This window comes from Hippocampus zosterae, chromosome 15 (assembly GCF_025434085.1).
Source record: "Hippocampus zosterae strain Florida chromosome 15, ASM2543408v3, whole genome shotgun sequence".
Classification (NCBI taxonomy): Eukaryota; Metazoa; Chordata; class Actinopteri; order Syngnathiformes; family Syngnathidae; genus Hippocampus; species Hippocampus zosterae.
In genome coordinates, this window is record NC_067465.1 from 6,836,075 (window position 1) to 6,852,376 (window position 16,302).

The 16,302-nt window shown below is 46.2% G+C and overlaps 1 protein-coding gene across 1 annotated transcript; it reads right to left on the reverse strand.

The window, feature by feature from the left end:
* Window positions 1–1,665: 1,665 nt before the first annotated feature.
* LOC127616237 (myosin-7-like) lies at window positions 1,666–13,994 on the reverse strand. Its single transcript, XM_052087706.1, has 38 exons — window positions 13,944–13,994; window positions 13,528–13,735; window positions 13,052–13,195; window positions 12,200–12,356; window positions 12,078–12,105; window positions 11,545–11,650; window positions 10,644–10,736; window positions 10,489–10,552; window positions 10,285–10,383; window positions 10,080–10,183; window positions 9,826–9,964; window positions 9,625–9,743; window positions 9,358–9,507; window positions 9,074–9,244; window positions 8,688–8,997; window positions 8,538–8,614; window positions 8,226–8,431; window positions 7,577–7,700; window positions 7,344–7,480; window positions 6,971–7,226; window positions 6,657–6,899; window positions 6,391–6,567; window positions 6,178–6,323; window positions 6,018–6,108; window positions 5,558–5,947; window positions 5,230–5,356; window positions 5,039–5,157; window positions 4,765–4,961; window positions 4,471–4,654; window positions 3,983–4,148; window positions 3,762–3,886; window positions 3,391–3,699; window positions 3,093–3,296; window positions 2,681–2,977; window positions 2,424–2,528; window positions 2,248–2,343; window positions 2,030–2,164; window positions 1,666–1,806 (listed from the first exon to the last, which is right to left on the reverse strand). Exons 2-38 carry the CDS (start codon window positions 13,726–13,728, stop codon window positions 1,777–1,779), a joined length of 5,826 nt encoding a protein of 1,941 aa, XP_051943666.1. The 5' UTR covers window positions 13,729–13,735; window positions 13,944–13,994; the 3' UTR covers window positions 1,666–1,776.
* Between the last annotated feature and the right edge of the window lie 2,308 nt (window positions 13,995–16,302).

Sequence of the window (16,302 nt, forward strand, 5' to 3'; positions counted from 1 at the left end):
TGACAGGTATGGAAAATCACAATGCCACCGAATGGCAAATGACCGACTATTATACACCCCCTAAAGATGTCTCATTCCGAAGGTGTGAACATTATCTCCTGCTACTTCTTGTGTCAGCGTTCTTCCCTCGGGCCAAGGGACGTAATGGCGTTAATCCTTAACGCATGTTCTTCGCCTCTTTATGCGGACGTGTGAATTTCCTTTCATTAGCTCTTAAGACTTAAGATTGTCTCCTCGGGGTATCGAGGACGTGTTTTGTAAGAAGAGAAGACAGGCGGCTCCCAGAATTTCAACCCGAGTGCGTCTGGGGCCACCGTCTCCTGCCTGCCCAATCCAATCGTGAGTCAGTCTTAATTTAAAAGGACTCCAACGTGACAGCAGTGTTAATGAGAAAGAAAAAAAACAAACAACACTCCTGAAATATAAGAAGTCATAACGGTTGAAGTTGTTGGTAAAGACACAAGCAAAAAACAAACAAAAAACAAATAATTTAAATAATCATCGTATGATTATGAGGAGTAAATGTAGAAACACAAATGGATTCGCTGAAATCCGCGGTCAGAGCCATTTGGAGAAAGGGGCAGACTTTAGCAGGGATTCACTGAGCAGCTGCTGGGGCTTACATGTGCCTTATTGTTGACCTTAAGGCTCTCGCAGACGGGATTTCATTAACTCTATTTTAAGACCAGGAGATTTGCGCTTCCCCTTACTCAGGCGTCGCGACACACCAAAACTGAGTGAGTGCCGTGTTTTTTTCCATTGGGGTCTTATTAAATGTAATTAAAAAAAACATACAACATTTCGACCCTTCTGAAGCAAAACCTAATGCCCGCATGATCCACAACGCAAGTTGTCATTTGTGAGGCGCAAGATGAGCAATGACCACACATGCCGAGATTGGACAAATTACATCTGACTTGCAGAGCCTATTGTGCCAACAATTACAGTTTTAATTTTTTTGGGTGTGGGGGGTGTTGCCTTGTGGCCAATTCTTTTTTTAAAAAAATTATTTTATTAATTTTTTTTCTAATCGTTTCAAAACAGTTAATTGTCAAAGACGCAAAGATGAATGGGTTATGTGTTGTGATGAATGGAATGAGGGTCCTTGTTACTAAATGCACAACCACTAGGGATAAATAGATAGATCAAATTTCTCATTGGTTCAGATACGATCACTTCCAATCTGTTCAGCTCTATGTGCGTCCGAAGCTTGATTCATGCTGGAGGACGATATCGGACCATGATTGAAAATTCACTTTGCAAGAAAAAAAATTGACTTTATGAAGCTATTTTAACCATTGCAGCTTTGCAGAGTTTTTTGTTTTTGGGTGTGTGTGTGGGGGGGGGGGGCGTTTCAGAATCATTATGTATTATGTACGACTTGGCCTAAAAAGACAGCTAGGAGCATTAGTATCTGTTGTGAGTACTGTTATTCATGTATTAAAAATGTTCATACGATTTAAAAGTGATTGTACTGTAGAGGTTTGGAGTTCTTGAAGTGGTGTATTGGGAGATAAAGGCAACATAGTTTTTTTTCTCTCTCTTTTTTTCTTTTGGTAAGATCCTCAAATCCATGAAATGTCTTTTTTCATGCCATTCATCAGCCTCTTTCGTATCGAGCGGGGGTGAGAGTGCTTGGAAGGGGGAGACAAATACAAAAGGCAGTGCAATGCTTGATGAGCTTTTATTAGACACTCCAGCTATCGGTGAATCGTGATGGTTGAGGGGGATCTACTTCACACGGGAAACCAAAGATATTTCTGGAGACTCCAAACGTCACTCCTCCTCAAAGCCTTTCTGTTGCAGCTGGGAGGGTTGGGGATGGGGGACAAAAGAAACAGCCTTTAGAGCTTCAGGTTAATGTGCCAGTAAGCAATAAAATGAACAGTTGGCGACAATCATCTGAGGTGGTGAAATGGAAGGGCTTGTACAGGTAGTAATGCCTCCGTTTCAAAGCAGCATGGAGATTAAACGCGGCTATGTCAAGGTCAGGTGGCGTATCGGCGGCCGGGGCGCATCATGTTCCAACCTTAGAGCCGGTGTCACGGCTCTTGGCGCGCAGCTTGTTGACCTGGGACTCCGCAACGTCAGCACGTTCTTCGGCCTCGTCCAGTTCATGCTGAAGCTTCCGGAACTTGCCCAGATGAACGTTAGCCTGTTCCTCCTGTTTTAAATGGCATCGGAGAATAGACAGTCATGGGGGTGGGGAAAGGAGACCGTGTTTGCTTCGAATGGGTTCACACATACAGCCTCCTCAGTAGATCTCTTGTAGGCTTTGACTTTCAGTTGCAGCTTGTCGACCAAATCTTGGAGACGGGCAAGATTTTTGCGGTCTTCCTCCGTCTGTCAAAATCAGAGCAGCGTTTACCTCGGTTCGAAAGGGAGTGTGTCCGCGGTTAAGATAAGTGCCTCAAGCATCAAACCTGATAGGTGAGTTCCTTGATACGGCGTTCATATTTGCGCACTCCCTTCACAGCTTCACTGCTCCTCTTTTGTTCCAATTCCACCTCACTCTCCAGCTCCTTAACCTAACCGAGAACAAAAAACATGGAAAACATACCAAAACTACACAAAACAACACAATTTGGTTGCAATAACGTTGCGAAAAGTCAGCCAATCATTTTTCAGTCATTTGCAGCTCCTCATTCATTGCCATTAAGACATGAAGACATACGCTTACCCTGGCCTCCAGTTTCTGCATTTGTTTCTTCCCTCCTTTCATTGCGATTTGTTCCGCTTCATCCAGACGGTGCTGCAGGTCTTTGATGGTCTGCTCCATGTTCTTCTTCATTCGCTCCAGGTGGGCGCTCGTGTCCTGCTCTTTCTTCAGCTCCTCCGCCATCATGGCGGCATCTGTGATGGCCTTCTTGGCCTTCTCCTCAGCGTTCCTGCATTCCTGGACAGCGTCTTCGACTTCTGTCTGAAGCTGGGAAGTGTCTGCCTCCAGTTTTTTCTTTTGGTTTATCAGAGCAGTGTTCTAAATAGGAGAAGGCATTTGATTTTACTGCGCCAACCACTTGTGATGTCCACTTTAAGAGGCATTTTTGTAAACCCCTCTGCGCTTGGGCTGTGCAATAATAGTGGTCATTCACCTGCGAGTGCAGTAGCTGCACCCTCTCCGTGACATCCAGCAACTCCTGCTCAGCAAGTTTGCGACTCCTTTCGGTTTGCTCGAGAGCGGCCCTCAGTTCCTCCAGCTCGGCCTGCATGAGGCTGTTACGTCTCTCCACAATGGCGATGTTCTCTTTGAGATCGTCGTTGGCACGGACGGAGTCGTCCAGCTGAAGTTGGCAGTCCTTCATATGATGACATCAAACCATATGATTTTGAGGAACCGGACTGTAATCCACAGGATGTTGTATCGATAGCGATATCTTTTCTGTCGATTACCTTGAGATGCGCGTGAACAGATTTGAGTTGCTTCTGGGCCTCAGCCGCCTGCCTGTTGGCCTGACTGAGCTGAATCTCCATTTCGTTGAGGTCTCCCTCCATCTTCTTCTTCAAACGAAGGGCCTCGTTCCTGCTCCGACACTCGGCTTCCAGAGAACCCTGCAGGGTGTCGATGGTCCTCTGCAGGTTCCTCTTGCACTGCTCCATCTCCTCGTCCTTCTCGGCCAGCTTGCGTTCCATCTCCGCCTTGATCTGGTTGAACTCAAGCTGGGCTCTCAGAATCTTGCCCTCCTCGTGCTCCAAGGAGGCCTGCAATGGATGCCGATTTGTTGAATCACCACAAACCCACGAAAGTTTGGATGCTCTTGTACCTCGGCTTCCTCAAGACCGGACTGAATTTCACCCTTTTCTTGCTCCAGCTGTTTCCGAATTTTCTCCAGCTCATGAATAGCCTTTCCTCCCTCACTAAGTTGCTCAGTGAGGTCAGAGATCTCCTCTATGTTTTGGGAAATATCGACAATGAATTGGTCACGTCATCACTCCGGGAAATGCCATCTGTCATCAAGTCAATCACGTCAGTTCACTCCGTTACCCTGTAAATTCTTGTTCTCTCGCTTGACGGTTTCGAGTTGATCGAGGCACTCTTCATAGGAATTCTTTAACTTGAAAAGCTCAGTGCTCAAACTTCGGGTGTCTTTCTGGGAGCCCTCCAGCTCACACTGAGACTCCTCATACTTCTGTTTCCACTCGGACAGCACCTGAGAATTCAGATGTAACGCTGAAATTCAAGAATTGCAATCGATGCATACGGTTGCTAGAAAAAGTACGAAACCCCATCTGGAATGACGCGGATTGCCGGATAAACGGGTTGCAAAATGCGGTTTGATTTTCAAAGTTGAATCAGGCTTTTTGTCGATTTTGTGACCTTACACAGAAATCTAAATTGTGTGCAAGCCTCAGAGGTTCACATACTTTTCATTGCCAATGTTTAAATCTCCTCATCATAAGATACGAAATTCCACCATTTTATTGGCCCTAATTAAGCAGCATTAAACCGATAGTGGCATGATCGATCCTGACCTTGTCAAAGTTTCTTTGCTTCTTGTCCAGAGCAGCGGCAGCGGCGTTGGACCTCTCCACGTCCACCATGAGGTCTTCGATCTCATTTTGCAGTCTGTGTTTGGTCTTCTCCAGAGAGGAACATTTCGCATTCGTTGCTTCCACTGCCTCCTCGGCATCCTGCAGACGCTGGGCCAGCTTCTTCCTGCATATTCATGTTGATTGTTTTATAATCGATGTGGTGGGAAAACGTTGCTGGCAGTTTTGGAGTTGCTGGGGCATGTTCAAGTGATGTATTTGGTGTCTTGAGCTTACTTTGCCTCCTCCAGCTCTTCGGTCCTCTGGATGGCATCGGTTTCATACTTGGTCCTCCACTGAGCCACCTCCGAGTTGGCTTTGGACATGCCGCGCTGCAGTTCGGCCTTGGCCTCCTGCTCCTCCTCGTACTGCTCTCTGAGCAGGTCGCAGTCGTGGCGAGAGGACTGCACGGCGTGGGCTAAGGCGTTCTTGGCCTAAAATGAGTCGACCGTTTCATTTGGGTTCCTTCCGAGACACACAGCGACATGATTGAAATGTGATCTACTCTAACCTTTATTTCTTCCTCCAGTTGTCGTTTCAGATCTTCCAGTTGCTGGTTGTAAGAATTCTTTCCTCTTGTCAGCTGGGAAATGAGAGCTTCTTTCTCCTCGAGCTGTCTGAAATACTCATCTGGAAAAGGTGATTGCATTTCTTCATTGCGTATTCAACAAGTTCCATCTTTTCCCGTATAGCTTGACTGACCGTTCTCAGCTTGAAGCTTCGCTTTCTGCGCACTAAAGTCATTCAGGGATCTTTGATGTTCGTCACACTTATTCCTGTATTCATTCATTTGATCCTCCAAAGTTCTGTTCGTCTTCTCCAAATAAACCTGGAAGAAGAACATGCAGTACCGCAGGACACAATCGTTGTTTTTAGCTGTTCATTCAGTGCCCCCCCCCCCAAAAAAGTGCAAACAACAGTCATCTGACAATTTTTTTTTTCTACTCGGTGTATCCTATGTTCAAGATTGCAAATCCCAACGTTCAATAAACATGCCATCGGCTCTGTTACTGTGGAAACACGACTTGACCTTGGACTTGACAATGTGTTCCATGTTGGAGACGACGTCGTCCAGTTCCAGCCTGAGTTCGCTCTTCTCCTTCTCCAGTTTCTGCTTGACTCTTTGCAAGTTGTCAATCTGCTCACCCAGGTCAGCAACGCTGTCGGCTTGTTTCTTTCTCAGCGTGGCCGCCGTGGCTTCGTGCTGCAGAGTGGCCTCTTCCAGGTCTCTGCGGAGTTTCTGGAACTCGGCCTCCCTCTTCTTGTTCATCTCGATCTGGGCCGACGTTGCTCCGCCGGCCTCCTCCAGCCTCTCGCTGATCTCCTCCAGCTCCCTGGCCAAGTCCGCTCTCTGCTTTTCAACCTTGGCCCGGGCGGCTCGTTCTGCCTCCAGCTCTTCCTCCAGCTCCTCCACGCGGGCCTGCCAACAGTGAAAGATTTAGCAGTCGATTTCAATCCTTCTTTTTTTATGTCTGTGATTTTTTTTTTACCTGTAGCTCTTTCAGCTTCTTCTGCAGCTGCATTATTATGGCTTGCTCATCTTCAATTTTCCCATTCAGCTGACTAATTTCAAAGTCTTTCCTGAAACATAAACAGGATTATTATTAAGGCTCCTTCTTGATTACGTCGATCAGCCAAATAGATGTCTACTTTTTCAAACGGTCATCCAATTGCTGTTTGTCATTTTCCAGGTCCATAAGAGTTTCTTGGGTCAACTTTAAGTCTCCCTCGAGCTTCCGCTTTGCTCTCTCAAGGTCCATTCGAACCTTCTTCTCTTGCTCAAGAGACCCTTCAAGCTAGAAGAACAAGACATTGATACCTACAGAGTCACAAATATAAAATAACAAAATTTGAAAGACATACGTCATCCACTTGCTGCTCGAGTTTTGACTTGGCCTTGGTCAGAGTGTTGACTTTGTCTTCTTCACTCTGAAGGTCATCCAGCGTTTGCTGATGAGCTTCTTGCAAGGCCTTCTTCTCCTTGGTCAGCTTGGCAATGATTTCCTCCAAAGCTGCCATTTCTTCGACCAGGTTCTTGACCTGGAATCATCGTGACAATTCATCAAGAAGTGTGGTGTTCATTCCTATTCACGAACGAGGACATAACAGGAATCAAGCAGTCGTCACACCTTGTTTTCCGTGGCGTGTTTCTCCTTCTCCACTTTAGCCAGAGTTAACTCCAAGTCGTCAATGTCCTTCTTCAGCTCAGAGCACTCGTCCTCCAGCTTCCTCTTCTTTGCTGTTAGTTCAGCATTCATCTCCTCCTCGTCCTCCAGTCGTTCAGTTAACTCTTTGGCTTTTGCTTCCATTTGGATTTTGTTTTTGATCAGCCCCTCGCATCTTTCCTCAGCGTCGCAAAGATTATCTTGCTCCTGCCAGGTGATAATTGTTCATGAGCAACAACCTTCAGGAATGCTTCCTATGCTACCTTTGTGGGACTCACTGCTTGAACTTGAAGCTGCAGGTCATTCTTCTCTTGGAGAAGAGAAACCATTTTCTCCTCCAATTCCTTTCTTCGCGCCTCAGACTTGGCGTAAGCTTCTTTCAACTTCAGGAATTCTTCCTTCATGTTGGCCATTTCCTTTTCTGCTTCTGCAGATCTCAAAAGTGGTTTGATCTTGAAATACAGCTTCATCCATGGCCAATTTTTCACCCCCATGAACGACCGGATATTCCACTGGATCACTAAGAGGGCATCCCTGAATTGAAGCAGAGTTAATACTATGTGAAATAAAACACTTTGATATTTTCTATACATATGGTTGGATGCACATAAATTATATTTATCGTGTCGACTGTGCAAACGGTGAAGAGACCTGCGCTCCACCATCTTCTGGTACTCAATACGAGACAAAAGACCGCGAGATCTGGCTTGGATGGCAGTGATGATTTTGGAGAGACGCTCATCTCTCATTTCCTCAAGTAGGCCTAGCAGTCCGGCTTTAAAGAACACCTGTCGGTATCAGAACGGGCATTCATGTTATTTCCGCTTGACGCAGAGAAATCATGTTTCATGATCCTTCAGAACCAGAAGGACGAGAAGCAGCACCTTCGTATGACCGAACTTGTATTGGTTGTGATCAATATCCAGTGAAGCAAGGAGCTTCTCGGCTCCCTTCCTGCTGTCAATGAACTGTCCCTCCGGGATGGCAGCGGGATTCAAAATGCGATACCTCGGGTGATCAAATGAGGTCCATTTTAGTCATAAGCATTCATCACCAATTGATTTTGCGGAAAACTAGACCACTCCATTGTGATATATATCACGAATATGAACCTCGCGGCCACAACGGTGATCTGGATGTTCTGTCCATTTGGCCACCGTTCTGCCGCAAAAAAATATCACATCTGCATTTGTATTTTAGCCTCTGTTCTGATCGTTGAAACACTGTATGGTAGTGTCTTAAGGGTAATATATTACAGACCTTCACCTGCTTCTTTTCTGGATGAATCATTTTGCAGATGAAGCTCTTACTTTCCTTCCCTACGCATCTCACATCCGAATTGTTGATGTAAATGCAACACCGGCAACCATAAATTCTGACCAAGCACATTTTACCAAAGATAATCCAACAGTCATCATCTGAATGAATAATCTAGACCTACCTAGATCTATTTTACAACTCATAGTTCAAGAAAAAAAAATGTGAGTCCATGTTTGGGTATAAAAATACAGCATGTGTATGGTGTCTTTCTACCTCTGTTTGAAATCTCCGTAGAGGATCCTGTTGGGGAAGCCCTTTCTGCAGATTCGGATGCCTTCCAGCACGCCGTTACAGCGCAGCTGGTGCATCACCAACGGGTTTTCCATGGCTCCGGGAGTCTTGGTCTCGTTGGGGATGATGCAGCGCACAAAGTGGGGGTGAGTAGACCTCAGGTTGGTCATCAGCTTGTTCAGATTCTCCTGTTCATGTGGATGAAGTTGTGATGGATTATAACCATGAGTGGTTTTCATGTCGAACGATGATTAAGGACCAAAGTGAGACCTAAACAAAAAGAAAAAAAATTACCCTGTGAAGGGCAGAAACAGTCTGGAAAGATGAACCCTTTCTCTTCTTCTCCTTCTTGCCTTCACCAGCTTCCAGAGCTGTTCAGAGCAAAGTAGAACCTGATAACAGAACGTTCTGGTTTGATCAATTCAAAAATCCACTCACTGGTACCTGAATCTGCTCCAGCGTAATTTGCAAAGAGTATCGACAATAGTTTGAGATTCGACTTCTGGTAAAGTCCAACGACGGTCTCGTTCAGGGGATCCTTGTTCTTCACCAGCCAGTTGTTGATGTTGTAATCAACAGTCCCGGCGTAGTGCATCAGGGCAAAGTGGGCCTCCGGTTTCCCTTTGACGATTCTGGGTTTCTGGAAGTTGCCGGATTTTCCCAAGTGGTTGTCGTAAAGCTTGGCTTTAAAGGTGGCGTCGCTGGCTTTGGGGAACATGCACTCCTCTTCAAGGATGGACATGATGCCCATGGGCTGAGGGGGAGGGAGCATTACATTGGAGTTGTTCGCGTCTGATCAGTCGCAGCCTCTCCCAGAAAGTGTCTCTCACCTTTTCAATCAGGTCAATGCAGGCCTGCAAGTCCATGCCAAAGTCGATGAAAGTCCATTCGATGCCCTCCTTCTTGTACTCCTCCTGCTCCAGCACAAACATGTGATGGTTGAAAAACTGTTGCAGTTTTTCATTGGTGAAGTTGATGCACAGCTGCTCGAAGGTGTTGAACTGAAACGGAAAGCGGATGGACGTGAATTTCCTCACCCGCGTCTTCATCGTGTTCATTGAACACAAACGAACTGAATGTCGTCTCGTCTCAAGCACTACCAGACAGAGCTCACATCAAAGATCTCAAATCCAGCGATATCCAGAACGCCAATGAAGTACTGGCGAGGTTGCTTGGTCTCCAATGACTGGTTGATTCTGACCACCATCCACAGAAACATCTTCTCATAAACGGCTTTGGAGAGAGCTCCGACAGCATAGTACACCTTCAAGACGGCAACAATCATCAACGATAAACAGCTTTGACAATGCGGAGTCAGAACAAGCTCAATTCGGGGAAAAAAAGCACACGGCAGAAGAAGTTGGATTTCTCCCTTTCTCACCTGGGCAACATTTTGTCCCTTGGTGACCCACTCGTTCCCCACTTTCACTCTCGGATGACAGAGACCCTTGACCAGGTCAGCAGAGTTCAGGCCCATCAGGTAAGCTGATTTGTCAGCATCTGAAGACGAAAACGAAATGAAACCAAACTACCTTTACTTGCGCAGTGAGATGAAGCCGATTTAACGCAGGACGGCTCCGACCTTCGGTGCCGTCGGCCTCTGCCTGCTCCTCCCGCTGCCTCTGTTTAAACTTCATGTTGCCGTAGTGCATGATGGCGCCGGTCAACTTGTACACAGAGTTCTTTTCCTCTTGTGTGAAGCCCAACACGTCAAATGCGTTCTGTCAAAAAGAAGATTGCACAATCATTTCATGACGGGTCACTATTTATACAATGTAAAGTCGACATCCTTGAGTTTAAACCAAATAAATAAATTCGAAAAAATCAAAGCCCGACATCTGTCGCCATCAGTTCGTCTGCATCGTCTATGGAGGCCACTTGTGTTTCCCCCTGTGAGATGAAGGCGTAGTCGTAAGGATTGTTCGTGATCAGCAGCATCTCTGAATGAGAAGGAGCGCGAGGCAAGGGCACAAGCGTTAAGACGGCTGGCGACCAGGGTGCAAGAAAAGAACACACCGATCGGCCCGCTCGCAAAACTCACCCAGAATTTCTGGCTTCTTGTTGGACAGAATCTGGTAAAAGATGTGGTAATCTCGCTCGGCCTTCAGCTGGAAAGTGACTCGAGATTTTTCCAGAAGGTCTGCCGGGTCGAAAGGGAGATTGTGATGCCTTTGGCTAAATGGACATTCGTGAGAGGTGGCACCCGAGCAAAATGCGTCTGACCGAGCAGGCGTTTTCTTCTTACATGTTTCAATATCAGCAGAAGCCAACTTTCCTCGGGTGTCAAAGTGAATCCGGATGAATTTGCCCTGGCGGATGGAGTTGGGCCTCGTGAAGACCTCTCGACATCCAATGGGATATTGCGGCAATGTGTTGAAACAACCGTAAATGTCAACTTACAAATCTCGAAGAGTTGTCATTCCGAATGGTTTTGGCATTTCCAAAAGCCTCCAGGGCGGGGTTAGCCTGGATGATTTGATCCTCCAGGGTGCCCTGTTGGAAAGAAATATTAGCTTTGCTGGAAAAAAGACACCTTCTATCTTTCTCTCAACAGTGGTTGAAAAAGTCTACACACCCCTGTTCAAAAAAACCAAACAAACCAAACCTTGCTCATCAAGAGTGGGTCAAAATAACCACACGGCGTATAAAGAGTTCCAAAAATTGCTGGATTGCGGCCATTGCCCCAAAATATGAAGGCCGCCATCTTTATTGTCGCCGCTCCCTTTCGTGAGTTTGATTTTCAAACTCATTCTGTTGGGCCACATATCATTGGCATTTTGCATTTCTCGCTAAAAATGTGCAATCGCAATCACAAGCTGCTTGGAGGTGGTCTTGTTGTTTTGAACGGACCTGTTGATCATTTTCTTCCTCATTTTCCGAAATAACTCTCTCCTTGGATTTGTCGGGTCCATGGCGAATGTGTTTACTGTTCCCGGCACATCGACTACTCTGAAGAGGATGACTGATGACAAGTTGAAAGACTCCAGTGATTGCTAATTACAGGACCCCCCCCCCCCACTCCCCCATGTCCCTCTGGTAAAATTCTTTTCTTGGGATACCGTTATTGTTGTTCATAAGTTTTTCGATTTGAAGGGAACCACAATTCAAAAGCAGCGTCAGATTTTCATTACATTTGTATCCCTCATTCCTGTTCTTATTTTTGAATGATAATTTTGTCCACGTGTCGAACGCCTACAGTCGACTTCCCCGGGCTAACGAACACCGCATTGTCCGATGTACCATGTTAATCATGTCTGTTTAGCAAACGTCGCGAACCTGCATCGCATCATCATTGGTGTACCTTGTCTTTGGCATTGGGATCTTTCTTCACACTTCCAGCCGCAATGCTTGCAAAATACTGGATGACACGCTTTGTATTAACAGTCTTTCCGGCACCAGATTCTCCGCTGTAATCACAAAGTGAGTTGTCAGTCAACGCGCAACTCGTCTTGGAAATTCACCGCGCACATAATTGGGAAATACAAGCTGATAGTTCTCAGTTCCGGTTGACTACTCGTGGATTTTCAGGAGGTATTTATTCAACAAGATGTGTTCAATGTGCGAGGGTCATATCCCCGCCCCCTTCTTCCTCCTCCATCTGTCCATTTTCAACAGCGCTTATCCTGAAGAGGGTCATGGGGAGTTGCGGGAACCTCTCCCCGCTGACTTCGGGTCAAGTCCCAAGTCAGGCCAGTGTACCACTACGCCATCAGCGACCCAAATATATCTTTCTCTCTCAGAGCGTCACTCAGAACTGAGCAATTCAAGGGCGGATGTCTTGATATCGCTCCTGCATTGAGTCAAAATGGACAGAAAAATGAGTGAAGTACTTACGTGATCAAAATGGACTGATTTTCACGATCTACCACAAAAAATAAAATAAAATAAAGTCACGTTGTTAGTCTTAAAATTTGCTCAAACTGAGTTTTGCCTTAAGATTGATTGACAGTTGCTACCTGCCAGCATGTACTGGTAGGCGTTGTCAGAAATGGAGAAGATGTGAGGAGGAGCTTCGCTCCTCTTCTTTCCCCTGTAGGCAGCAACCACCTCTTGGTTGTAGACCGGCAGCCACTTGTAGGGATTGACCGTGACGCAGAACAGCCCCGAGTAGGTCTGTCACAAGGAGAGAAAAAAAAAAAAACAGTGGAAATCACATTTCGTTAGCCGCAGGGGGTTACGTGCCCATAAGAAGCCGCGATAAGCAAAAATGAGGAGTCATGAAAAGAAATCGAAGCTGTTGCCATGTGCACCTCACGCTTTCGTCTCTTCCCTAAAACCCACATCACCCCCTGATTAACATGGCCCACTCCCTGACACTCAATGCAACCCTCAAATGTAACAGCAGGGGGCACAATAACCTAAATCACATTGTCATTTTGCCATCATGTAGAAAGGTACATTGTTGAACTTTGAGTCACCGCAGTTTCAGTCGGCTTTATTTCTTTTTTACAATGATACAATAGTATACTGCAGAATGAAACCAAAGCTCACAACCTGTTTTTCTTGCAAACGTTAATTTGGCAAGCTGGGTAGAGATGTGGTGCGCAGACTGTGGACATTGACAACGACAGTTCTTTGGCCAACTAGGAAGCAGAAAACAGTGCACTGTCAAAAGAGGGTGAAAAAAAAAATGTCACCAAAAAGCTCCGCCCAGCCATGAAAGGTTGAAAGGTGAGCGGCGTCAGAGTGAGGGTTGACCCAAGCGCTTTCGTTTGGGAATACTTGTATCTCAACTTCCTTTGTGTCCTCATCACTTGTTTGTATTGACAATGGCAAATTGAACTCGTTTCGACTGCGGTTGTACTCACGTAGATCATCCATGCCGCGTAACGCTCTTTGAGGTTAAACAGCACAGCCGGCTCATGGAGAAAAGTCAACATCGCCATGTCTTCAATCTTGTCAAATTTTGGAGGGTTCTGTTGCAGAATCTGGGAATCTTTGACGGTCACCGTCTACGGAACATGAGTGCAGCATTGCCGTTGAACTGTCGACCAATGATTATTTTTTTGGGGTTGTTTTTAAATCGAGTTTTGAGTTTACAATCAAAATTGTCGCGAATGGTACTTGGACTATGAGCAAAATCCACTTTATTTTGAAAGTCCAACTTGAATCTGTCCTCCTTGCTGCTTTTAGGCCAACGAAGAAACGTCCCGCGAACCACAAAGGCAAAACATCGGCGCACGCCGGGTATTTCATGCACATTTAGCTTTCGTGTATCGCCGTCTCACCAGAACGATTCAGTCGGCATTGCCATTGATCCCATCCTGTACTTTCTGTCACTGACCTTTCCATTTTGCGTTTGCACAGTGACGCTGTCCCCATCTCGACTTGTGATGGAAGCCTTCACAAATTCTTCCACCGCATCGGGGACGAAACATTCCTTCTTTATGTCGAAGAGACGAGTGGAAGCCTCCATGCGCTCCTTGTCCGACTTCCGCAGGTACGGGGCGGCTGTGCCGTACACTGACATCTCTGCGTCCCCCATGGTTGCGCTGTAAAAATGAGGATGAGGATGAGGACATCCCTCCCTCCCCCCAAAAAAACATCCTTCGCGCAGGTTTTTTTTTTTTTTTTTACAATGACAAATCAAATGGATGAAAATCATGGGACGATGATCATCTTTTTTTTTTTCATCGTTTGGAATCATCATTTCAAGAATGAATGTGGAGTCAAAGCAATGAGATGTGGAGGATCATTTACCGGCGCGTTTGACTCCAAAGAGGTCTGAAGACGACGCGAGTAGAAAGAGGACTTCAGCTACGAGAGAGGAAAGAAACGAGTTATAAGGCGTAAGGTAAGAGAAGAATTTCTAACAAATTCCAAATTTGCTCATTCTGATGAGACACGATACTGAAAATGGAGCAGACTTACAAGATCCGGGTGAGGAGGAAGCTGCAGTGCAACCTGCTGGGATCAAATTTATAACCCCTGACAAGCCAGGCTTAATAGGCCGCCACCCCAACATCCAAACACGTACACAACACGCACACGCAAACACAAACAGGCCTCCGTGACTTTCATCACTTGTGACCCGGCTCTGCGCAGCTTTCATCCTGTTTGGCCGCCCTCCAGCCCTGTTTGTCTGGAGCCCTCACGCCCAAATAACGTGACTTTTTGGGAACGGCGCCAGGAACTTTCTGCCGCATAACTCGTAGGTGAGTCATCCAAAGCGCAGACTCTCCACTATCTTTGTTTGGACCACGTTTGTCCGTCAACTCTTCTGCCAAATCATTTTTCCAAAGTGAGGCTCGGAGAGGATGGAAATGCCTGTCAAGATGCCGGCGAGAACAGACACGCCGAGTGAATATGTGGGTGTGTGATCAGTTATTTTCAGCTGATCGCAATTATTCGAAAATAATTGGGTGTTAAAAAAATGTTTGGGTTTTTTTTTGTTTTTGTTTTTAAAAATATCATATTTAAAATCTTTTACGAACAAAAAATACTGGAAAAATGTGATCTTTTTTTTCCAGTGGCTGGGCACATGTAAAAACACCCCCACAATACCGCCCGCACACGAGTCAGGTGAGTTCACCACAACGCCATCAGTGACTTGTGGACAAACAAACCCCACCTGCCCCACCCCCCAAAAAGGTTTGGAGTTTTGACTCCTTTCACTAAATAATAAATTAGAAGATTGTATCCATCCATCCATCCATCTTCTACAGCTTATCCGGGGCCGGGTCGCGGGGGCAACAGCTTTAGCAGGGAAACCCAGACTTCCCTCTCCCTAGCTACTTCTTCCAGCTCTCCCCGGGGGATCCCGAGGCGTTCCCAGGCCAGCTGGGTGACATAGTCTCTCCAGCGTGTCCTGGGTCTTCCTCGGGGTCTCCTCCCGGTGGGACATGCCCGGAACACCTCACCAGGGAGGCGTTCAGGAGGCATCCGAATCAGATGCCCAAGCCACCTCATCTGGCTCCTCTCGATGTGGAGGAGAAGCGGCTCGACTCGGAGCCCCTCCCGGATGACCGAGGTTCTCACCTTTAGAAGAAGATTGTATGATTGTTCGTAAATTTCTCGCTGTTGGCGTCGTGGCGCAAGCGGTGTGGGTTCAATTTTGAAATCAGCCAATGTCATTTGATTGATGAAACAAATAGAACTTGTGGACATACTTGAAAGGAATGGATCCTGAATGATGCAGATATTGATTGCTTTGGGGGAAAAAATAGTGAAAAAAAAGAATGAAGGGCCAGCCGAAGGTGAGTGTGAAGCGTTGGTTGTCTGTATGCGTCCTGTGATTAGTTGGCGACCAGTCCGGGAACTCATCCACGCCAGGCCCAGAGTCAACTGGGATAGGTTCCATCTCCTCCTTGACCCTGACAAGGACAAGCTGTATCGAAAACGAGAATCTCATCTCCAAGTTGGAGCCCATTTCTTCAGACCTTTCCCAGAACCTGGAGGAGAGTGATATTTTGCACCTACCACAGGTAGCCACGTGGGGGCACTAAAGAACGCAGAGAGGGCTCATCTTCGACCTTGACATTGAGCACTCGCTCCAAACATAAACACGCCGCATTGATGATTTTATTTTGGCTTTTGAGCATTTGGACACCTTCTTCGACAGCACATCTGATTGGTATTTATAACCCCTTCATATCTTTTCTGACCACACGGTTCCGCAACATAGACACAATGCAGACACTCGGTGTGTTGTGTGTGTGTGTGTGTGTGTGTGTCTTTCAGAGACCTCACTTGGCGGTGGCATTTGCACTTGATAGCACCGGGCCAGAAATGAAGTCACTGCTCCAGTAGATGAGCTAAGCCATGCACACACAATCATGGGGAGTACAAAACAACAGCCGACTGACAGAACTGGCAGCTTTCCTCATGTCGTTTGAAACGCCCACATGACAAGTCAGTTCATGGCTTGTGAGGAACTACACTGGAGATGGATATAAGAAAAAAAAATGCATGAACTTTAGAAAATGAGCTGATTTCAGTTTTGACCTTCATTGACCTTCAAAGGTTTAGGGAGGGTTTTTTTCAAAGCTTTTAAGTATGTTTCAATCAAAAGCTATTCAACGTTATTGCCATGGACTTTGTTATACTGTGTGTGTCACAC

What these genes read in the sequence shown, in the direction of transcription:
- LOC127616237 (XM_052087706.1), bottom strand. Translation starts at nt 13,728, where the DNA reads ATGGGGGACGCAGAGATGTCAGTGTACGGCACAGCCGCCCCGTACCTG. An exon ending in ATCCCAATGCCAAAGACAAG is followed by an intron (nt 10,737 to 11,544) that starts GTACACCAATGA and finishes TCTTTCCAACAG; the next exon opens with GGCACCCTGGAGGATCAAAT. An exon ending in CAGAAGATGGTGGAGCGCAG is followed by an intron (nt 7,227 to 7,343) that starts GTCTCTTCACCG and finishes GCTTCAATTCAG; the next exon opens with GGATGCCCTCTTAGTGATCC.